General features: G+C 40.2%; 1 protein-coding gene across 7 annotated transcripts in view; it reads right to left on the reverse strand.

The window, feature by feature from the left end:
• The window catches only part of FILIP1 (filamin A interacting protein 1), a 117,041-nt gene that overhangs the window by 34,715 nt on the left and 56,957 nt on the right, over positions 1-25,369 (reverse strand). For all 7 annotated transcript variants that reach the window (XM_072926582.1, XM_072926577.1, XM_072926580.1 and 4 more), the window contains 3 exons: positions 24,799-25,077; positions 7,447-7,620; positions 5,228-5,406 (listed from right to left, as the gene is read on the reverse strand). In XM_072926582.1, the coding sequence (XP_072782683.1) occupies positions 5,228-5,406; positions 7,447-7,620; positions 24,799-25,077 (632 nt within the window). The remainder of the gene's footprint in view (positions 1-5,227; positions 5,407-7,446; positions 7,621-24,798; positions 25,078-25,369) is intronic.

The following is a 25,369-nucleotide window of genomic DNA, read 5'->3' on the forward strand; positions in this document are numbered from 1 at the left end:
GGCTTTATGGTGGTAAGTCACAGAAATTTATTAGTCCTGAACACTTCATATTTTTGGCTTGATTGTTCTCTAAACAAGTAATTGACTGATGGATACTCTGCCCTGCTGTCTTCCTGCCAGCTCCTTTATTTTACAGACTTCATAAAAATTGAGGGAAAACACAAACTGGAAAGGCAACACACATAAAATCTCCAATCTATATCACACTCCAGCCTTTACACTTGCTTGGATCCATGAAACACAGGGAAACAAAAAGGAAACACTTCCCAGTGAAAGGCTTGGTGCTGCCGTCTCGTGGGAAAAGGGAGAAGGGAAGCTTTGGTAATAAAAGCAGAAATGCAAAACGAGGAAAAAAGGGAGTTTGAAAACTTGTTAACATCAACACTCCCATTTTTGTTTCAAGAGGGCTGTGTGCTTTATAGCTCACAGATCAGTTCCCTTTGCAGGTGATGTGGGCCCAGAATTACATCACCAGCAGAGCAGCCAAGAGCACCTCAGTGCCAGCATGACTGAAGTCCAGAGGAATGTATTATCACAGACCTCCGAGGGCCTTGCCAGTGCATTCCTTGCTGGGGGTGCTGCAGTGGGGAAGGCAAAGTGGAGACAATTTTACGTGAAGACTGAAAGGGAACTTTGTGGAGGAAAGAGCTGGGGTCACAGTCTTGCTGTCTCCTCTAGGCAGATCTAATTATGGCCATGTACTTCAAAAAGAGGGTTTAACTAAAACCAGATTTAGCAGGGCAATGCTTAGCAAGTACAGACTGAATCCTCAGCCTTGCCTTTGAGGAAAACATGAAATGCTTCAGTGCACTGAGAACACTCGCAGTGGTTGTAAAGAATAATTTGAAGCACTGAAGTAAGCAAGAACCAATATTAAATCCTCATTACTTCAGTGAAGTCTTACAATAAAACATATCTGTCCTTTAGCACAGACAACACTGAGATACTGGGTGTATATTTCCTGATCACTGTGTGGTGGGGTGACAGAGTCTCAGCAGTCTCAGGAATCATGCTGGAAATTATCAAATTATGCACAAAGCAGTCGCATGGATCCCCCATAACAGAGCTCCAACAGAGCCTTTCTGCCACATACACCCTCTGTTCAGCAACCCACATCTCAACCATATAAAAGAAATTCCCTCCTACTCTTATTTTTGCAGGCTTTCAGGCTATTTCTTCTATCCATCCTGGGTGGCAGGACTGGCTCAGTGGTCCTCACCTCAAGCCTCTTTCTGAACCTTTAAAATCAGTGGAAGCTTTCCAGTGCTTTTAATAGCAGCAAAATGTGCTGTCAACCAACAGGATTAAAATACGGGCACAAGAAAAAAAATTCCAGAGATTAGGACCTCTAAAAATGTCAGCATTATAAACCTCATCTAGGTTAATCAAAACGTCAAAGAAATGCTGAGATTACAAAGAGCTCTACCCTTTTCCCCCAGGAATAAAAGCCCTGCTGATCAAATGAAAAAGTTTACAATTGATAAACTAAAGATTTCCCCCCAGCCCTGTGCCCAGTTCCCTAAAAGGGAAGGCAAGATGGCTGGGACTAGGCAGCATAGAGAACAGCTAAGTATCATTTCATGTTAAGCCTGCTTTATGCAAGAATTTTTGGGATCATGAAGTACCAATAGCTGGTTTAGCTGTGCCCAGCTCAGCCAAAGTCATGCCAGCAGCTCCTCCCCAAAGCACTGCTGAAGCTCATGAGGGTGCCTGTGCTGGGAAAACTTAATTTTATCCCTGAGGCTTCTGATGCCTGCTGTGCTGGTCTCCAAGTGCCCACTGCAAGCCCAGCATCAATGCAGTTCTGACCAGACCCTTCATCCTCCACTTCTCAGATCAGAGACTCCTTTTACCACTTTCTATCATCCAAGTCTTTGAGGGGGGCCTGGGAGCCTTCAGCTCTTCTCCATATTCCTCAGCCTCCTCAGAGGCTCCAGGAAGATGTCTGCTTCTGCATTCCCTAGAATCGGGGATACCCAAGCACAACTTGATGTTAGAGGTACAGCAGCTGAGGTGGGCAAGTGTTGAAAAGGGAAATTTGATTGCATAGAAAAATAGAAAATACTGTCCATAACTATGGACATCATCATTAATAAGTCCATCTTTAAATACTATTACAGCATACTATAGGGGAATTTTTAAAACACTTCAGCCACCATGTCTGTAGAAGCACCTTCCACTAAAAGTACCAGATTTCTATCATCTCCACCTGGCAAATAGTCATCACTACTCTTTTCCTGTAACATGCAAACCTTTTCCACAATCTTTCTTCAGGTCAGTTGCACTTGGTCTTGCAGAGCCAACAGCAACAGTGAGGCCCTTCAGCCTTCTCTGTTTAGCCCCACATCCCCAGCTGTCTATATTTTGAAATCCCAGTGAACAATTTTCTCTCTTTTATACTTTTCATGTGTCATTATTTTTGAGAAATCATGTTTTCCTGTTACATCCTTCCTCTATGAGTCTGGCCTAATAATTAGTCACTCATAGGAACTGTTTGCTTTCATATCATGTTGTTGTAGATGGATTACCGATAATGTATGAAAGCGCATGTAAAAAATATTCCAAAGTAAATACATTAAGAGAGTGTTAGACATACATTAGAACTGAAGCATATTTCTTTCTTAAAGAATTCCCTTTTTGCTTTGTTCAAACTTTCGTGAGACAGCGAAAGCAGATGGCCTGTGAAAGTTGATGTAGACAACAATGGTTAGGGAAGGTTGATAAAATACTGTGAGAAAAGAAACTACTGAAATTACTTAGATCCAGTATAGAAATGATTACTCCTCTCATTGTAGCAGACTGCTGTGAGATGGCCATCCTGCAGCACTGTTCTTCCTCTGGCTCACCCTGTCTCATTAACATTATAACTGTGAGTGCAGCAGAGTGGCTGACGGGCAAAGTTCAACTCTGTGTCCCTTTTTGTTTTCATGGAGACTACAAGTCTGTTCAGCTCTTAATAAAATAACCCTCAAAGTACCACTGTAAAATGAATTCTATAGTGGTACTTAATAATGCCTATGCAGGACCTTAAAAAATGCCTTTGGGCAGGTCAGTTCTCTCTCCCAATATGTAAATTGAGTATGAGTTTCTTGTATACTTTAATCTGTTGCAATTTATTGTTTCCACTTCAAATTCTTTCTTTTTGACAAAATCTATAGCCATTCTGGGGTCTTCCTAAGAAGTCATCCTATCACCCTCTCTTTCTTTGTGAATATAACCCTGAAACAATACTACTTATAGTTTTTAATACCTACAAAGATGTGGGTGCAGCCTCAGTTTCATGTGCACTCAGAAAATAAAGGTAAGAAATTGAGATTGTTTAAGACTTTATGCTTATTGAGTGTTTTCCAGCCCATCCTGATTTTGCTAATCTGCTCTGAAAGTGATCTAAGAGGAGGAACTGAAGAGGGAGGTACATGCATCTTGTTTTTCTATGTTTAGCTGCATGTCATGTTCTTTCTGCTTGGTCACTACTATCTTGAAACAAATTAGTGTCATAGACAAACAAAATGGATTAAATAGCAAACATCAGATTTCTAGTGTTACTCAACATAAATCAAAAGGGCTTCAGCACTGCAATTATTCCCCTGCAGCTACCAGTACAGAGGCACTGCTGAATAAAGCCAGTGGATTTAGTTGCTCTTAAAGATCTGCTTTTAAGAGAAATTAAAATTCAAATTTTCCTTTTCTTACTGCTGTTTTCCCAAAAATTGTAGAATGTAGAAAACTTGAAGTTTGAGAAAGCAGGAGGGGTAAGAGAAAATGCCCACGAATATGGGACATGATATCTTGACAAAAAGCTCTTTAATCACTTCATTAAAGGAAGTCAATCAAACCCACGTCATAATAGTAGACTTTAGTGGCTTTCACACATTGAGAGGGAAAAATAAGAAGGCAACAATTGTCAAATTAATGTTACTATTAAAATGTAAGGACAAATGTAAATGGTATTTTAATACCACTTTTGTAGAATTTTAGTGGCTGCATGTCCACACATACCTGATATTTATCATAAAGACAAAATGTCTTCTATAGAATCAGATGTGAAGTTTGTCCTTAGTTGAAAATACATCTTTTATTTCTTAAAACAAATTTTTTAATATATTTTTACATTTGTCCTTTTCTACTGTGAGAATCAATATGCAAAGATGCAGAAGCATTTTTGTTCTTTAAAGTTTGCCAATCAAACTAAGGAAAGTAAAGACAGAACAAAACCAAAACCTATTAAACCAGGAAATACGGTCACTGTAGCTCATATGCCACCTACTCAAAGTTGGCACTGAACTGAGTTCAGGAAATACACTAAACATTTCTGCTCCTGGCTTTTTGCAAATGTCTGCCACAAGCCTGTGGTTTCCTCAAGAGCATTTATTCTTTGAACTTGCCTTAAGTATTTTTCTTAGAGCCTTAAAAAAAACCAAACCCAAAACAAAACAAAAAACCCAAACAAAACAACATGGATTGATTTCAAGCAGTTTGGTATAAGCACAAAAATTTCATACTGAAAACCTGAGGCTGTTACTGAGTGCTCAGTCTTCAGCTAAGGTAGGTGATCTTTCTTTTCTTAGAGACACAGAGAACAAATTACTCGTCCACAAAGCAGGATAAACACTCCAAAAAAAGAAATGTGGTGTGTATGAGACTATGAGATAAACACCGTAGATTGCCCATCACAGGCTGGGCACATTTTGTAATGCACGATAATATTTTCTTCCAGATAACTTGCCTGAGGCATGGGTCATCAAAATGTGAAACAGAATGCAAATTGTTTGTGACTTTGAAAGCATAAATGCAAAGGGTATGGCAGAGTCTCACCACCTGTGTGCCAGTATCCTGATGTGTGTTGTGGTTTTCCTTACCCTGCCCTCCTGCTGTGACAACAGTGCTCTGTCCTTCACAGAACTTAGCACTTAGCTAAGCAAGCCAGTCCCAAACTTAGCCAACATAAATAACATCTGATCAAAAGCTACCTGGAGGTGAACCCAAAACGGGCATGACTAATTCAGAACAAATTTGTTTTTTAAGTCAAGCTCACACTACAGGAACATTCAATGGTATTCCTCCAGCTCCAGACTTGCACAGTAATGCACTTACAAATGACAGGAGTGGACTAACACTTACAGATGTTTTACATGTAAGTTTAATGTCATTTAAATACAGAAAATACCAGGCCATGTCACTGCTGAAGGGACAAGCACTGGGACACTGTGGGTAGTCTTTTACTCACCTCTCCCGCTCCTGTTCCAAGAGGTTGGTAAAGTCATCGCTCTTGTTCATGTAATCTGTATGTTTATGTTTCTCATTCTCTAGCTCGTACACGGTGCGGCGATGGCACTTCTCTGCCAACAGGAGCTGTTCCAGCATGCGCCGGTATGTCTCTTTCTGCTTTTCTTCAAGTCTGTCCAGCTGAATTGTAGGAAGGGAGAACAGACTGTTTTAAAGGTCTCCTTGCTTACTTCATCTAGTTTATTGACCAACGATGTTGTGTTCGGTAAATGCAAGTTCTGTAATTATATATCTTGGGTTTTACATAAAGCAGTGGCTAGAAATAAGAATAACTGCCCTGTGAAAGTAATTCTTTTTTTGGATGACATATTAGCAATAAACATTTGCACAGTTTTCAGATACACAAAGGGCAGAATTTCACTTAGTTTTAGGGTAACAAATAATATTGTTGCAGTGCCATATTTCCTCTTGTGGTGAGGTGCTATGCACACTTTCTTCATTTCACTAGGAAAAAGATGTAGCTCAGAACTTAGAGCCTGGGAGCCTGAATTCACACACCTGTATAGGGACTAGACACTTCCATGTGGAGCATAAAATGTAATCTGAAGGCTGAAATTTGAGTTATGTGTCTTTAATACACCTATAAGTCTGCTGAGATAAAAGATCCAAATTATTTAGATTCTGTCCAGATTCAGTTTTACATTGCCAAATACAATTAAATATAAACCTTAGGAGTTTCACTTCAGCCTGTTTTTTGACATAAATTCTCTTTATTTATTCACAGCCCTTTACCCATTTTGTCTTCTGCATTTTTTTTATTAATTTAATATGCCAACTATTATTTAAACAACCATTAAAACCAGGGAGGTGTGTCTAAAAAACTGCCAGGGCAATTTTTAAATCCACCACAGCTACTCATGTTGTTTCTTTTGCTTTTTCCTGGCTGCAGATGACCAGCTCCAGCCTCCTCCCTGCCAAAGCAGCCCTCAGCTTTGGTACTTGTCTGCTTGCCTGCCCCTGGCACGGTGGTTGGCAGAGCCTGCTCTGCCCACTCCCAACCCTTATCCTGTGAGAATCTCATCTTCCCCAGCTCCAGCTGTCCTGGGCTGCTGTTGTTTCACAGCATATCTCAGTAAACTGAGGGAAATAAGAGAGCAGGAGGACCATGGCAATTTGCTCTCCAAAAGCTGACCATGGCAGTCAATATGAAAAAGTCATTTTATTTTATAAAAGAGACAGGTTGGGTTCAGGTTTTCAGAGTAGATTTTTGTGCTTAATTTTTCTATTTTATTTCAATACAAGCCTTGTGAATCTGCATATGACAAAAATTTTACATTGAGGTCCCTGTCAAATTATCAGCTTTTTTGGAAAAAAGCCTTGCTAAGCTCTTTTAATCTTGTTTGAGAGTATTGTATGTATGCTCCCACATACTATGATTTGGTTTACTTATTTACTAACATCCCAAAAATTCCAGGAGATGCTTCAATGAGAATACACAGTACAAAGATATCCCATGGTAGACACAACTCCTGGTGAACAAATTAAATGTTCTAATTGGATGAACTATGTTGTTGCATGCTCTTTCCTCATGACCTGGGGTGTTATGCAACTATGAACAGGAGCAATGGCTGTTTATTTTGGCATTCACTCTGGCCTCAGACATTCTCAGGTTTACCCTAATTCTCAGGTCTACTTGACATTCATTTATTGCTTAAATTTTAAAGCAAGGAGTCCTATAAGTCTCCTTTAGGGGCTGAACTGACTTTGCAGTCCTAGAGTTTAAGTGATGTAAAATGAATATGGATTTAAGATCCCATAAATATAGTCAATCTCCAAAGGTCTTCTTTTCTTAACTACCCTCATGACAGTGTTCTAGTATGCCAAGAAAATCAAGAAGTAGCTACCAGTGCTTTGAGCAGTAGAGGTTGAAGTGTGTAGAAATTAATTTAAAAACTAGAAATTTAACACCCAAAGGTTTAGGTCTTGCTTAACAGCACCAGCCCTAGGAAGCATACAACCTTTTTATGGTTTGTGTTCAAATCCAGTGACTTCACTTACAAATTATTCTGCATATGAATGAAAAAAGATTTTATTTTTGGTGTACAAATTCTGTGTTATCCTTCTTACATGCTTTGCATACCTCCAGAATATATGGAGTAACACTTTTTGGTTAGGTTTCCTCCTGCACAGACATAATGTTGTCAATCAAGAAGTTGTTACCTCTGAAATTGGTTTCTCGTAGACATCTTCCCCTACAGACTTTTCTTGGGCAAGGATGGCATCCCTGTGTAGCACTCGAAGCACATTCTCTGGAGTTGCAGACCCATAATGAGCTTCTAAAACTTCAGGTTTGGTTTTCTCTGTCTTCAGCATGTGGATCACATCCTCCCTTGCCTGTAATATTGCAAATCACTACCATGAGTCAACCTATTAACCAAGAGGGAACATGGAGAAAATAGGGGCATTTCATATGTACAGACTGCATACACTAAAATAAATTAGAAAAATGACAGGCTGTCAATGCAAATACAAAAATTTTGGGAGATCTCAGATTAAACATGGTCTGTCCAATACAAATATTGTACTTTAAGGGATGAATTATTCTGTTTCTGCATGACATTACATTTGAATGCTATGAATTTTTATCTGGGTTGCAACTATAGCCAGGGAACATCATTATTCTTCATACACTGGACCTCAGTTGTTGCCCATGCTGTTCCCTAAAGGGATGAGGAAATGAGGAGAACAAGCAGCACAAGTGAGCTGAACTAATATTTCTCAGACAGCTACTTCCTAGTCACTCCCTAACTGAATTTGCAACGAAATACTCTTTTCAAGTAACTTTAAAAATAATTTTTTCTTGTTTTTTTCCTTTAAACAAAACCCTAGGCATGTTGCAGACCCCAGGTAGTGAGACATGGAAAGTCTGAGTAATCCTCCCAGTCATGGAGGATGGCTGTGCTGCTGGAGCTGGGGCTGGGAGCAGGGGTGCACCTGTGGCCAGGGGCAGCCTGGAGCTCCCTGCTCCAGGTGGAAGCCCCCAGTTCCAGCAGCATGAGCAAACATCTGGGCATCACGAGACAGCTCTGCAAGGCCACCTGGCTATGAATAAGGAGCGTTTTAGGGCTATGCTGTGGACAAACACTTATGGCTCTGTTTCTAATGATACTTGCCAACACCTGTTAAGACATCTGTAAAATGGGGGCAGGGCACCCACTTGTCTTTCAAGGCATGTTTATGAGGTCGTAGTCCAGGGAGAGACTGTAAAACCTACAGGTTTTTGGTGGGCAAAGGGGAGCTCCTGGATTTCCCTAGAGAACACCTTTTCCACAAGCGCAAATGGATGAGGGAATAGAAGAGTATGGGCATTTTCCTCTTGCTTGCCTTTCTGACAACCCATGTGAGCTTGGGAAGTAAATTAAGCACTAAGGAAAGGTTCAGACATTTAAGAAAAAATCCTTTACAAATCCTGCCCCTATGTAAGCAATGACTGTTTTAAGATGTATGAACTGACCAACTTTTCTTGCTTTTCCATGCTGTTCATAACAGCATTCAATTCATTCCTGTAGCAAATCTTAAATCTTTACCCAGAACCATAGAAGCACCACAGCTCAACAAAACTTAACTTGACTTTAAAATGAGCAAGAAAATAATCTTGGGAAATGGCAATGACCTTTTTTTTTTTTTTTAATTTAAAACAGTCTAACATGAAAATAAATAATGAACTTCAGGCAAAGATCATGTCATCTAATTAAGAACTAGCCCAATTACACTGTATAACATTTTGTAACCTTAACTAAAATCTTTGCACTTGTCCACAAGATAAAAAATGCAAATTGGAATGGTATTCATGTTATTTCAAAATGAGAGTGGGAAAGCTTCATCACTCATGGATGTTACAACTAATTGAATTATGTGACCTAGTCCCAGAGAAAGACAGAAGAGCATGTACACCTCACTACATCACATCTTGAGACTCTGCCACTCTCATTACAGGAAAAAATGTTATTTTAGGCAGGTTCTTGACAGGTTTCAGAATGTATTACTCTTCTCTGTCCCTGTAGAAATAACAGGTGACTTAGTGTCTTCATCACTATGAAGGCCAATGCTTCTGTATTGAAGAAAAAACCTTTTAAAAAGTTCATTAGGATAGCATGGGAGCATGGAGGGATTTCTAAATATCCGGATTTTATGATGTGTTGTCAGAATCCCTTTTAGGAAGAGGCAGTTCTGAGGCCGTACCTCCATCCTGTCCCAGTGAGCTAATTTGGTATCCCACTGTGTGCCTCCCAGCAGGGGCCCTGTGCCACGGGCATGCTGAGGGAGGGCACTGTGCAAAGGGAGCACCAACACAGAGGGATGGGGATGAGGGAGCAGCTCCCTTCTACCCTCTGCACCAAGGGACACAGCCAATCATGTTGAAACACCTTGTTGTTTTGATTCTGAGCATACAAAGCTTCATGCCCCACATCGCCCTTTCCTCAGGGACAGGCACACCTCAGACCCTATTTGGGAGGGGAGGAGGATGAGTTCATTCTCTGACACTGTAGCTGTTGGACCCCGGATGGCATAATTAAACACTGAGAGGGCTGGGCAGAGCAGACAGAAACAGCTCAGGATTGGGGAGTTAATATTGTGAATTGGCAGAGCAAAAAGCTGGACTCCAGTCCCTGCAGTGGTTATTTGATACAGAAATAGCTGGTGGAGGCAGCTGCTCTGCCCAGCAAGTGCCCAGGCCCTGTTCAGTTGTGTGCTGCCTGACTTTTCTTCAGGCCTCATTAGTCTGTCATCACTCTGTTAAAATGGAGCAACTTTAGCACAAGACAGTAGGAATAAGAGTCCCTGAAGTCCCTGCTAACTAAGAAAGGCTTCTGGATGCTGCAGGTTTGGGTCACCAAAAGCCAGAGGGAATCAAGCCAGAGGGAGCCAAGCCAGGGGAGTGGATGATGATGAATGGAGGAACTGACACCCCAAGAAGGAAAATAGGAGCCCAAGCTCAGTTCAGAACTTTGAAATAAAAAAAACATTAATTGCTTCATCTTTAAAGGGAAGCAGTGATGTGCCTAGCTCCCATGGGGAGGGTACCTAGCCCAGAATCAGGCTGGGCGGCACCATCCCCGGGGGCACAGTCAACTGCCCTTTCCTGTACCCCTTCCTGGGTACCCCACACTCTGCTGGCCCTTGGGATTTGGATGATGTTAATGTGGCAGGCTGCCTTTTGCCTTTTCTGGGCTCAGCCATTTCTCCTATCCTTATCTTTTCAAGGGTATCGGTTAATTTCACCAAGTACTTTGTTTCAGTTGTGATAACAGTTTGTGAAAAACAAATGACAAACAGACACACAGGTTGCTAGGAAGCATTGGACCAAAAAGGGAAGCTAATGCTAATAATAAACTGGAGACAAATTTGCTTTTATTTGGTCAGAAACAAGCTCCACCATAGGGAGATTCTGAAGGGGAGCTAACCTATGTCAAAAAGACATCCAGGCAACATCCATCAGCCTCAGGGTTTGTGAATTCCAGTTAGTCTCTCTAAAACTCCTCAGGATAATATAGAGGGAAGGAGCTGAAACAGCATGCCTGTGCATCTTGTGATTTCATATTTCTCCAGATGACCAATTTTCCCTTGAAACAACTAGAAGAGAAGTCAGATAGAGATGTTTTCTTCCAATGTATAGTGATCTGCAGGAAACAGACCATTTTTGGAAAACAGTCAGGGTAATCCTGCAGAGGAGCGCTGGGGCTACTTCAAAATTCATACCTGTGAAGAAGCATGAGACTCAAAGTGGGGGCCCTAGCTAAGAAGAGGGGACTTTGCTGGCAAGCTGTTTCTGACGATGGGCATCTACTGCTGATGCCTCCCTCACCCCAAAGCGCAGTGCTGTTTTGCGTAAATTGTAAGCTAGGAGACAGACACAAAGAAGATATTTCAAACTGCAAGTAAACTTGTGTATAACTCACAGAGAGCAGTTTTTAGCTGTTTTGGTAGAAGGAACATGATGTTTGGCACAGGAAAATCATCTCTCAAGTCCTGCTTTTGTTTTGTTTTGTTGGTGCGGTGATGAGAAAGAGCATCCAGGCTTGAGAAGACCACATATTGCAACAGCTTGTAACACAATGAAACTTATTTGCAAAAGTCCAGAAGACTGCAATTAGTCAGAAAAGTGCTTTAAAGTCAAAATACGTAATTTTAAAAAATTACTTTTATTAGTTTTTCTTTATTTCAATTGTCCTACAGAAAACACTGAGCTACCTTTTTGTCTATACTGTTAAGATTGTGAGTTCTTGAAAATAAAGAGACTTTTCCATTAATTAAGTGTCCCAAGTATCTGATTTTCTAAGCAGTAGGAGGAATAAAGACAGATTAAAGATGTACTCATTTAACTCCTTCGGTTACTCCTGCTGATAGAAGAACAGCAAAGTTGAACTATGTCTAAGCCTGTTTTATGCTCAGTGGAGGTGCCAAAATCTAAAGGCTGATGACCTCAATTCTTGAATACACTCATGAAGGGCCTGAGATGCTGTGGAGCACTGCTGTCCCACAAAGTTTTGCCTGCTCTCCTTTCTCTCCCCTCTATTCCCCACTCATGAGTGCACTTACCAAAGAGATGGGGTCTGCGTTACTACCTGGGAAATCCAAAACAATGCTTCCCTTCTCTCATGAGGGCACCCTGCTTGCCCAGATGGAAGGCTGATGTGAGCCCATTCCTCACAGGGCTACCCTGAAACACTCATTTTTTGGCAGAATAAAGTAGAAGGACTTTCTTTTGCTCACTGATTTGAGCAGAGCAGGGGGCCGTGTTCCAAACCTCGCTTTACTACATGCCTAGTAAAATATTTAAAAGATATAGAAAGGATGTAAAGAGGTTCCTGCATAAAATTAAAACCATTTAGGAAACAATAGCATGACTCTGCTGCTTGTAAAAGGGGTCCTGCAGCCTAGCAACCAGATTCTTGGTCAATGGAAAGACTGTTACACGAGCTGGGCGTTCAGACGTGCTTCTTCCTCATGCCCTGCCCTGCCAATTTACTACAGCCCTCTCTGCCCATTCCCACAGTCTTTGGCCTCTCCCATGAGCCTGCTGACAAAACTCAGCACCCACTAAACACAGAATTTTTGCCACAGGCCATTTGTCACCTGGGAAATGGGACTGAACTGATCAAACTCGTTTCATATAAGGCATCTAGTAAATTGGGGAAAAAATTCAGTTGCATTCAAGATGGGTTAGATGGAGTCTAAGTAATCACTGTCAGCTAGGAGTAAAACCCAACTCAAGAACATTTACCAGTACATGTCCTAAACTTTTCTCTTTATTTTTTTCCTAAGTTGCCTTCCTGCAAATTTATAGTTTGTCTTTCTCAAAATCAGTTACTGGTAACTATTACCTTCATAGCTCCACATCTGGAGGCATCTAACTACTTTACACCTAACTACTGTAGAGAAATCTCAATATTTCAGTAACATGATAACAATCCTCTTAATTAGATGAAAGAAGTTTTGAAAATTCAGGAGCAGGAGTAGTGTTTACAAGAAATGCAGTTATGTAATATTTTGGCAATCTGATATTTCCAGCTTTTGAATATTTCTTTTCTGGTTATGAAGACACTTTATTATACCTACACAAGGAAGTGCACTAAGTAGCAGATGTTTAATATTTATAAAGCTGTATTTTCCTTGCCAGTGTTAATGACAAAAAATAACTATGAAACCACAGACAGGAACCTTTACTTCTACTTGTGTTGTTGTTCCTTGCATTGCACACAGTTCAGGTTATTTATAGCACAACAGCTGCTCTGTTCAGCATCCGAAACTAGATAAGGTCACAGGTTATCCATGTAATTTTGGGGTCTTACCAGTGACTGATTTCCTAAATGCCAGTAGGCTTTACAAATATTTCACCTAGAGTTAATAAACATCACACTCATGGCATCCAGAGGGAGATCAGGAAAATGTTCTCACACTGCTTTCTGTGCTATCCAGAACATGATGTGCTGCTGCCAGGGCAGGAATAGCCTTATTTCTGAAAAGTTCCATTAGAGACCTCAGAAAGTGGATATCACTGGCTCCATTAGTTGATTTTAATGACAGAAAGCACCTTCAAGTAGGGGTACTCAAACACCTGTATCTGAAAATCTTTCCTAACACTAATCCACTGGTCCCTGTTTAAGTCCATTAACTTCCCTTCATTCTTATCTTAGGAGGAAAAAAATAATTAAAAGGAAAGTGTACTTTCTCAATTTTGTCTCATATTAGTATATTTATGTGTACACAGAACATAATAAAAACTACTCCTCACAGCTGGAATGACATTTTTGTTAAAGGCCTGATTGCTCACTCTAGCCCTTCTGTTGTACAAAGCATGTTTCAAAGCAGGGAGGTTTGATGTTCTATTGCATATTGCATCACATAAAGACCTTTTTGCTAAAAAATTCAGTAAATATTTTTTTCTCCTATACCAGATATCTGAAGTAGCCTTGTTTGTATCACTCACTCAGTGATGCAAAATGCTGGCTAATTACATAAAATCATAGAATCATAGAAGTCCTGAGTTGGAAGGGACTCACAGAGAACATCAAATCCAAATCCTGGCCCTGCACAAGACAGCCCCAAGAATCACACCATGTGCCTGAGAGCACTGTCCAAACACTTCGTGAACTCTGTCAGACTTGGTGCTCTGACCACTCCCCTGGGGAGCCTGTTCCAGTGCCCAACCACCTCTGGGTAAAAAACTTTTCCTGATATCCAACCTAAACCTCCCCTGACACAACTTTAGGCCATTCCCTCAGGTCCTGTCCCTGTTGCCACAGAGAAGAGATCAGTGCCTGCCCCTCCTCTTCCCCTCATGAGGAGGTTGTAACTGTGGTGAGATCTCCTCTCAGTCTCCTCCAGACCGAACAAACCAAGGGACCCCAGCTGCTCTATGGCTTCCCCTCTAAACCCTTCACCATGTTCACAGCTGTCTTTTGGACATGCTTTAATAGCTTTATATCTTTCTTATATTGTGGCACCAAAACTATGCACTCGAGTCAAAGTAAGACTGCACCAGCAAAATGAATACATCAGGGTTTTTTTGCAAGGAAGACTTTATGTACGGCAAAGTTTTTTTAACACCTTTCATCTTAGCTTAATTTCCTAATACTTGAAACTGTGGATTTCACTTGCATGAATTTTTTTTAACTTTTCTGTATTCAAGTCTAGGTACACGATGTATTCTGGAGGTAGAGATTACTTCAGTGATGAAAAGTGACCATTGTTGCTTTTGTACAAAGGGTAAGTGAAATGTATATCCAGAAATACAAATGATCCCTCATGACCCTGAGGATATTGAACAGAACTGTCCTGTCTTCTCCACACTGTGCAGAATTTTCTGGCCTTGTATGAAGCCTTTGGAGCTATACACTGTATTTCATTTTATTATGCTTTATCTTGTGATAGCTCAGAAAGCTCTTCTAAAACCAGTACTGGAGAAAAGGCACACGATAGACCAGCTCAGCCACTGCATAAATCTTCTGAAGTAGCTCCAGAAGAATTACATCAGAAATTAATTTGGCCTCTTATGTTTGAAAAAGTCCCTGCTAAATATTGCAGAGCTGAGGAGAAGCAGCGCTGAGCAATGTATTACTTCTTCTAGCAAGCCTCGAAACAGATCAAATGAGCACTAGAAGACATCTGTCTGTTATTTCCTGCCCACACAGCTTTGTTCTGCTTTATTGCCAGAGCGCTCCATGGATGATGTCACTTTTTTCTGAAGAAAACAGGCCACCAGAGCCTTTCACTGACATAATTAATTATCTGTAGTCTGGGCCACAGCCAGCAAAATTCCCATGGCAAGGCCCTGAGAAGTATTAACTCCACACTGCTTGATGTTTTCAGAATTATTATAGTCTGGGATACCCTGTCTTGTCTTTTCACAGTGAAAGAGTGCTTTGCTTGATATTATCAAGCCATGGGGCAGTTACTGCCACTTATAGAATTACAGTGTCATGATCCAGTCAGCACAAGAGACACCAGGGCAAGGGGTGACTGTCAAGATATGTACGTGACTCTGCATGTTGGGATATGTTCTACATACTCCAGCAATGCCTCACAATGGCTAAACCCACTGGTTTGCATTTGTATCCAGTCATAGCATTTTTGTCTCAGCCAACATTAACTGTACAATATTCTTCACATGGCCTGAAGCCCAGCAGCAAGCAGAAACCACAGACTGATCCAACTAGCCATCAAGCTGCCATGTTCCTTTTGTAACCAGAACTTATTTTGTGATCTGTTGGAAGCGCGTTAGGAGGGAAAAAAAGTGACTAATGAAAGGGCAATAACAGGAAAAGCATTTATTTTCCTCTTTCTTCTCTTATCATCTGACCCTATTAGTAAGTCTGAACAGAGACAGAAGAGACCTATGGATCATGAACCCAGCATGCTTCAATTTCCATTCTATAAAGGAAATAATATTTCTCATTAATGATATTTAATTTCCAAATATATAGAAGATCTAGAAATGCTGTGAATGCTACAAAAAATATGGCACTTCTGACATCAATATCACTGTTCTCCTATTCATTTTCCCCCCCGTTTGTTATATTTTATTTTCTCCAGGTACAGATTCTTCTGTACTATCATCCAATTTGTTGAAATCCATTAGAAACTAAAAGGTATCTTCATTAGATGTGAAACTCGTCTTGTCTAAATTGCTCTTTGCAAATGCTACATTAGCAATATAAAGAACAGAAGCACCTGAAATTAGATGCTCTAACTTTCTGACTTGAATTTCAGGGATGCATCTCAGGCTCTGCTCTGAGTACCCTGTCTTCAAGAGGAACAAATCAGCCGGGGCATTTTTTTTTTTCCACAGTGATTTTGCTGCCTTCTGGCAGGAACGAGCACACAAGGAGCAGGATGGATCAAGACAAGCTGGAGCCAGCAGGGCTGTAACCACCAGGATGATGAAGTCAGAGGCAATCCTTCTGCCTCCTCTGCGGAGACAGGAGCATGTGGGACACTAACAGACCTAAGTCTGTGTACATGTCTAATAAACTGTATACACAGCTTTCTCTTGTCCAAGCATTTTGTTGGCTTCAACACGATGTTTTTGAGTACTCTGTGCTGCACAATGCACATCCAAATTACTGATGGCTGATGAATGGGCAAGAACAGTAGGACTGCATTACAGCAAGCACACACCAGCACAACTAATTATTGGAATGGAGTTGTCAGAGGAAATGAGGGAAGTGGCCAAACTCTGAGTGTGATGCAACTAGAGTGGGTGGGCAATGAAAGGCACAGAGTGAGAGCTCCAAGCCATGCCCATGATGGCCCCAGTTGTCTCCAAAATCCCCCTGATTCCCCCCAATGTCTGTCCTTTCCTTTGCTCTCCCCAAGCCCCACTTGGGGACATCCTTTTCCCTCTCTATCCTCCCACTGCACTCCAGGAATTACTCTGAAGCCTTTCAAAATACTATGTTACCTGAACTGCTGAGATTGCCCAAGCCAATACTGGAGAATTGGCGTTTCATATTCGCATCAATATTTCTGTTTCTGATTTGTTTAAACTTGAAGGTGACAAATGTCTGGAAGTTACCATGCAACTGTATTTGAGTTAGTTCAGTTCCACTCATTTTTCTAGCATGGAAGAATTAATGCTAATTTTTTGCATAGAAAACCAATAATTTCCAGGATAAGAAGGACATCACTTGCAAAATCCAAGCCCTTTGTGTCTCAGGAAAGGACTTCCCTGCACAGTGCCTCCCTCAGCTGTGCATCATTTTGAGTGCCACATCTGCCCAGCCCTCTAAAATAAGTCAGAGTTTTTATTTTGGACATCACACAAACACTCAAGGCAGCAATTTTGTAAAATGTGGCAAGACACAGGACGGTCAGCAAGACCTGCAGTTTTCTATGTGAAAATGTTACATTCCTCTCACTTTAGTTTACCAATAGGTGGAGCCTTTAACCCTAGAAACAAGACATTTTCTCAACCATGTTATCACAATTATTATGTAAAGATTTATATTTGCATTTATTAAAGCTTGTTTTGGATAAAAAATAATCTATTTTGCTCTCAAGAGCTTATCTGATCCTCAGCTAGAGGACAACAGACAAAAACTTAATATACACAGAACTGGGGCAGCAAAGTTAACAAAAACAGGTTCATCTACCACTGCAATGTTAAATTAACAACTGGTGACTCAGAGTACTGGACAGCATTATGACACATAAGACATATGCTCATTGCAAGCTCTCCAAAGAATCCCAGATATTTTAAAGCCAGAAAGCTCATGCATTTAACATTGATTGCAAAATGATCGGCCATGTGCTCTCCCACAGAGTGAACGTTCAAGAAAAATGAGAAAAGATACAAATGTCCTCATTGCTATTGCGCTGAGTATACAATTTCTAGTAAGTAAATGTAAAGAAAAATAAAAATAAGTAGTCTAATTATTTCATTATTTAAAACTAGTTTTCTAGAGTTTGCAAGAGAAGACCAGTTTGGAACAAAACCAAGACTTAAAAAGCTGGTTGTGGGCAATTCTGTTCTGTTTTGAACTGAAGACCTAGAATTTTTGGAAAAAAACCCCAAGCTGTTCATACTCTTCCTTCTACTCTAGACAAGATGTTCAATGGATCAGAGACACTTGCCAATTATTCATCTCTCTTCTGATCCTTCAAGGCTAACACAGCAGACACAGCTCAGTTAAGTACAGCTCAGGCATTACTAAAGAAGGATGTTAAAATATCTTTGTGAAAGAGGTCTTCAGCCTACAACTGTCCAGTGACAGTGACATTCTACTGAGGATCATTACTTTGAAAAGCATACATGTAATTCTAAAGCAATTTTAGTACCAAAGAGATGGATGGCCATCATCCCTGTAGTTGATAGTACCTGTGCTCTTTATTTCAGATAGAGCAGGAAATTGCCTAAATAGCACAATTTAACTATATTTCAGTATACTGTCTTACCTTTGTTGGTTTTTTTTTTTTTTTTTTTTTTTTTCTCTCACAAACCGGCCAGCTTCTATTTTAAAACTGATGATTTTGGGACTTGCTAGACAAGTTCTTACCTCCTATGGTATGTTCTGCCCTTTGCACAGCAGCAAATGCAAGCTACAGAAAATAAACCATACTATTCTGGACAAAATTAATCTCTGGTTATAAATTATTCAATAAAAATAGAAGAGAGCATCTGTGGTCTGAAAACATTGGGGGGTTTTTGTGCTGCAAAAGCATTCTTCACCAGGAAAACACAAACAAACCAGGGGTCACTAAGAGAGGAGAGAATTTTTTTAACTCATTGTACTGATATGCCAGACATTTTTAGGGCTTGTTTTTAGGCTCTTATTTTGCTCTACTGTAGACACCTTCTTTCCCTTCATTTTCTTGCCTTTTTTGTGGCCACTTTCCATGTCTCTGGCTTGGCTCCATTTATCTCTGTTGTATTCCCCTTTTGCTTACACTCTTTTTCTTCTGTTGCCCAGCCTCTTTCCCCTCATTCCATTCTGCTTAAGTCACCTCTCCCTCCTCACATTAACCCTATCTTCTCTTTTTCCCTGTAGCTCTGTACTTGCCAAGGTTTTTCCTGCAGGGAATTTGTATTTCATCTATGATATGCTCATAAATCCTAAAGTATTTCAATTCCATCAACAAGACTTCACAGATACCCTGCATGCACTTTTCTCTGGCTTTACCTACCTATTCTTTCTGCCTTGGCTCATCTGCAGCTTGTTAATCTGTGCTATTTTGCTGAAGACCATTTGAAAACTCTTTCTCTTCACTGCTATCTCTGGTGCCAAGGCAACTTGCCCCAGCTTTCTTCTGATTGCTGCACAAGGAACACATCTGGTTTCTACCAACCTATCTATCCCACATTCTTCGCTTGAGCTTTGAGGCAGATCCATATCTATTAATATTAATCCAAGAGTATAAAAAATGGCACTGAAGGAAAATAAAGAAATCTGTACAGTGCTTTTTAACTATACAACTAGGTGGCTCTCCCAGTGTTACAATATCTTGGAATAGTCAATACAAAAGCAATTTGAGGCGTTACATGCAAGTTTACACATTTCAGCAAGAGGAAAAAGTGACAGAGAGAAAAACATCACAACAGATACAGAGTCAAATTCCCTTGCTTTTACTAGTCAGACTGACAAGTGATGGGAAGGCCAAGTAATGCCATACCTTAAGAGAAAGGCAAGTATGAAACCAAATGCACAAGGCAACAGAGAGCTCTCTCCTACATCAAGAGGAGTTCACTCCATGTGCAGTTCCAGCTACAGACACCAAGAAGGGTGAGCCCGGGGTGTAACTGCTGCTGGCCAAGGGGTGATGAGGATGTGGAGAGCCAGAGGAAACAGAAAGGATGTGCTATGGCTAGCACAGCAAAAACAAAGGCTCAGAGGATGCGAGGCAGGAGGCAGAGAGGTGGATTTTCAAAGCAGGATCACTGTACAGCAAAGTTTAATAAAGGTTTCACTAGACATAATTAAAATTGCTTCAGAAATTAAAAGGGAGAAATCAGATAAACATTAAAGATTTTCAGTTCTGGGACTATTTTCCAATAACAGTAGTCAAAGTAATCAGCCCACCTAATCTTAAAACACGGCTTACAAAGTTCACAACAAAGGTTAAAGGGAGCATTTGCCTAAAAAAATTAGATTATGGGATTTGATATACAGTAGATCTACAATTTTATCTCCAGAATTCTCAGGTCAACCAATGCATCTGCAGTATAAGGATGACGGAAGCCTGAGCTGGGAAGTGACAAAAAGGTAGAGTAAGAAAAAAGGTCATAACTAGAAAAATTAAGAAGGGAAGAAAAATGAATAGAGAAATTTAGATCTTAGGAAAAAGAGCTGAACAGAGCAATTATAGAATAAAATGTATTATATAATATGTAGCCCTACAAAAGGGAAAGAAAATAGAAAGCAGAAAGATGGAAACAAAGAATTTTCCTTTGCTTTGCATTTACAAAGTATAGTTTTCTACTAGAAAGACAGACAGAAAAATACTAAAATACATTTAAAAATGTTAAAATGCAATGGGTAGTTTATCACCTATACACATGTGAGTTAATTGACTTTGTTAAGAGAGAGGATTTTCCTGGTGGCAGGATGTGCAGCCACTGATACCAAGATATTTCATAAGGACCTTGCTAGGGAGAACAAAACACAGAGACCTCTGCTAACCTTTCCCTGACCCTCCCAGGTTGAGAAGAAAATCTTGCAGCCCACCTGAAGGTGAGCTCCTCCTGCCTCTGTTGGATGAGAGAGCTTCTTACCCCACGACTGCCTTGTTTCAGCCACCAGCACCCAGCCTCCCATACCCGCCCTTCAACAAGCTATTGCTCTGACATCTCCTGTAAGCACTCAAATTAACCATTAAATGAAGCCTTGATTAAATACTCGTAAGGAAGGGACTTTGACAGCAGAGTGATTTGGTCTCTCCCTTTGAACAAGGGATGCTATAGAAAGGAGGTTTACCACTGAATATCTGCTACACAGTGTTTCCCTTCAAATATCAAACCAAACCCAAACCAGTGTTACATAGGACCATTTGGAAGTCTGAGGACTTGTCAGAAGTTGTGTCTTTTGATTAATGTATATATCCCTTGCATGTTTCACATACTGTTCCTCAAGACATCACATTTCACATATTGCCCATCTGCTCCCTCTGGTCTGTAACAGAGGAAATGTGCAGCTGGCAACTTAACATGTATTTCCTTTACACCCCATGGCTTTGAGGAGCTCTGTTCCTCAGTAGTGCCACGCTCTCAGGAAACATTTCCCTCAGTCCTAAAGCATGCAAGGGACCTCAACAGCAATGAGGGGCTGAGCTGCAGGGGATGAATGCCACGTTGGCACTGGACAAACACAGTAAAACATGGACTATAACAAAGGCCTTGAGTGGAAAAGTTGCTCCTTTTTGAATTGGTGTGAAATATAGGAAGCTGTCTCCCAGGCTTAAATTGTCCCTCTAGCAATAGGCACAGAATCTGGATAAGAAATTATTTTTCTTGAAAAACCTAATGATTTGTAGGGGAATGTTGTCTTTATAAATATTCTTTTATTATTGTGGGGTTTTTCTCCAAATATGCAATAAAAGACTGAGTTGTAAACATGTAGGAATACTCCTCCTCATTTCCTTTTGCCCCTCCAGTCAGGAAATGTTGAAAATCAGTGTTGGTATTGCTGAAGATTAATGGCTGCTGCTCAGAAACCCTACAGAAAGGGAATATGCTCCTGCCAGGACAAATACATAAGCCATTGGACAAAAATCTGTGAACCACAGATAGTATTATATCATCATTGTAAAGATTCACACTGCCTCTCTTGCTCTGTAATTAATAATATTCACATGTGGGTTTGACTGAAATCACTGTAACAACCAGGCAAATTAATGCCATACCTTCATGGTTCAATTTATTCTACCGGTATTTGAAGTTTTCTTTTCAAATCAGCTTTATAGTATTTAAAAATTAGATTTTTCTTTCCAGGTATAGGAAGCAATCTTTCATGGATTTTTTTTGCCACTATATGTTCAATGTGGGTTTAAAGACCATGTAATCACCACTTTTTTTATATGAGCAGTTAGATCTCACAAGAGAAATAACACTCCACTGAGCTATAGGGCCATTAAAATAAATCCCTGTCATCAGTTAATTTGCTTCCCACTCTCCTTCAGAGAGGCTGTACTTAAGAGCACTCCTGCCATGTATATTGGGACACATTCTCATCACTGCAGCTTCTGTAAACTTTTTCTTCCCTTTTGTTTTCTTACAAAATAAGGCATAGGCTATGGTTACCTCAGATGTTTATGAAAAGCTTTCCTTCTCTATATTCAGTAAATGCACAGGGTCCAGCCAGAAAACATGAAGACAGGCAGAGCTGAGTCCAACTTGGAGCTAAAGCACAAGTAAGCTACCTGAGGGTATTATAATTTTAAAAAACAATCTTGGTAGAAATAAGGACATTAATATAATTTCCAGGGCATCTCTCCATGGTTTTCTGGCACGTTTGACTTCAAAATGAAGAGCTGGGACATCAAGTTGTGAAGTAAGTTGCTCAGTACTGATACCAAGATCAATGTCATGTGGGTCTGTGTTGTCAGATGATTTGAGTAGTGAACTAAGCACGTGATGCATATGAATACATTACCAGTTTGCCCTGCTAACCCCACAGTTATCACTGTCACAGATTACCTCCCATGGTTTAGCTTGCTGTTTGAGGGTTCCAAGGCAGTCTCACCCTGGTGGTATGGGCATAAGATGCCCCCTGCTCATGGTTGAGTAAACAATTATGGTATTTTACCCCTTTTTTTTATTCAGAAAATACATCTCCCTACAGGTACAGCCTGATGTTATTCTCAAAACAAAATCTTCTTACATATGCCTAGATAATGTTTGGTTTGACAGTATTGAAATTGTTTCAAAGTAAACCCACAATATGATTTGTCAGTCCAACAAAATGCCAGCCAGCCACCAGAGATGTCTGAAAAGATCTGAAAATAAAAAGCCATGAAATTACTCAGTGCATTAGGTCACTGTGACAGCCAGGAGGTAATACCAGAGTATTTACTTTGGCTGAAGCCTTCCTTGGCTCATCTTCCTTTGTAGCGTTAAACCAGGCTCTCATCCCAAGCCAAAGTACTGTAGCTTGCCCACTTCAGAAATGGGTCAACACAGGTACCAGGGAAATAACTAAAATGGGGGGTTTGACATGAAATTAAAAACTTGTGTGGATTAAAAATAATTACTCTCTTCCCTGCCTGGATGCAAGGAGCAGAAGAAGAGATGCACTCTACAACTACCAGTGTGGTTGTCCCCATACCCTCCTACAAGCCAGGAAGCTTCAGCAGTGCCTGGCATCTCTTTGGGGTCTGTATGTATGAAAAACCCTAAAAGTATTGTCCAGGATCTATTCCCATCATACCCATAGGGATAATGAGAACATGAGCAGTCCTTCAAAGCTTGTGTAACTACCCCACAAAGTAAAAGACTATGGTGAAGAACAGGAGAATACTCAAGCAATAAAGACCACATTTATTGCCTCACAGGAAACATTAGTGACTTTCTTCACCTCCCCTTTCCAGACCACAGAGGTGACTTCAGGGTAAATCCTTGTGAGCAACACGAGCATGATACATTTCTATTGAGGTTTGGCTCTGTTCACCACAGAAGCTGCACGCTAGCTCCATCTCTAAGGAAATTACATATACCAGTTTTTGAATAAAGTCAAATGAAGCATAATAAAAATGGTTATTTTTCTGTAATGGTGAGTTTTTTTTTCCTCTGCATAGTTGCATTCAACATATTTTCTTCCTTTTTTTTTTTTTCCCTGCAGTTTGTCATTGTAAAATGACCATTCTCTGTCTTTGACAAAATTATTTTGAATGTATACTTACTTCTTGCACCTTGACAGTAGTTTCTAACAAACTAGAGGTGAACTATGTGCAGAAAAAGTGATACTTAATGATACTTCTCAGAGTTGTGCTAATGGTGACTCATGTACCAAAGAAATTAACAGAACAATTGCTTCTTGTAATCAGATAAGATGGTAACAAGTTCAAATTAAAGTAATAATGCTATGAATGTGGTTTACGGGGGAAAAGTAAAGCCTCCTATGAAAAACTAAATGGTAATGGTTAATTGGAATAAAGGAATTAAGATAAAATGTTTTCACACAGGTTGGGTGGCTTTTTTCTGCTTGTCCATAGGTTCAGTGAAAAAGGTCACTAAAGTACAACCAAAAGAATGTATGAATTTGAAAAACAGTCCTACTACAAAAGGGGATAAATTTTGAAAAGCCACAAGTCTTCATATTGACTTTTTGAAATACCACGTTTCAGCTTCTTATTTTGAAATTCTCTGGAGGCTCATGCTACAGAGAGTTCATTGATGCATTAGCATTAAAGAGAATCTCAAAACTGGACGGACATTTGGGGACAAGCTAAGTGCAAAATCTGGTTGACAGCCATCAAGGACTTACTACTGGGCTGAATTAACATGTAAACCAGGACAACTGAGAAAACTTTCAAGCAAGCACTACTCCAAGAAGTAAAATTAATGGATCTTTGAAAAGCAAGGAATGTGCAAAGCACCAGACTCCAGAAATCAGACAGGACAGGCAGCGCTTTGTCTGAGGCCTCAGTAACATCTAAATATGCAGAAGTTCCAGGGGAGATCCTAAGTCCATTTCCGTATTCCTGACTTGTATAGTTGCCTCTTGAATATTTTCAATAATGATTGTAATTACATTCCCTATATTTACTTGTCATCCCTCCACTCCCTTCTTCCCACCTACAACTGATTCCCCTGTGGTTGTTTTCAGCCTCACCTGCAGATCCACATTTGTTTGTCGGGTGTTTCTTTGACAGGTGTCTATAATTTATCTTGCTTGGGTAGCTGCAGTGGTAAATAAATCATCACTTAAAACTAATAACTGTTAAACACCAACTACCACTGCTCTCTCCTTGTGGTCCTTTGCCTTAAATATGGATGTTCCTGTTAGTTGAGCCCTGTGCTCTTTGGACAACCTAAAAATAGGTATGTAGAAAATATGGTTTAGAAGATCTTTAATTTACCTGCAATTCTCCTTCCATTATACTGAGTAGTTTTATCAAGTCTTCTTTAGAAAGCTCTATGGACTTCTTGTTCTTTCGCTCACTAGGACCAGGTGATTTTGAGTGCCGTTTGACAGTTGCTGAAACCATGACCTCATCTTCCTTCCGATGAGGTTTGTTCTTTTTCTTGGCATCCTCCTGAAGTTTTTCATTCTCTGCGTGGCTGATGACAGGCTTGGAACTGGAGAAGTGCCCGTTAGACGAGCTTTCTCCACCTTGGTTTCGGGACCTCATCCCTGCCTAGAAAGAAACAAACATAAAGATGCATTTATAAACAAAATTACTTACAAAAAAAGAAAGCCACAGTGGAAATACTGCCTTTGGTAAGAACAACAGTCTTCTAAAAACTGGAGAATACTGTCATGCTCAAGAGACTGTGGTAGAAAGCTCAACCATTCCAACAACTCTGTGTGTGGCAGAAAAAAAGTCCTGAGGTAAGATTAGCCATCTTTTTCAGCAAGCCAAATGCTGATATGAGTTTAAATGTATGGAACTTAAAATTGATGTGGGACAACACGTTCCAGTGTTTCCT

This window comes from Taeniopygia guttata, chromosome 3 (genome assembly GCF_048771995.1).
Source record: "Taeniopygia guttata chromosome 3, bTaeGut7.mat, whole genome shotgun sequence".
In the NCBI taxonomy this organism is placed as follows: domain Eukaryota; kingdom Metazoa; phylum Chordata; class Aves; order Passeriformes; family Estrildidae; genus Taeniopygia; species Taeniopygia guttata.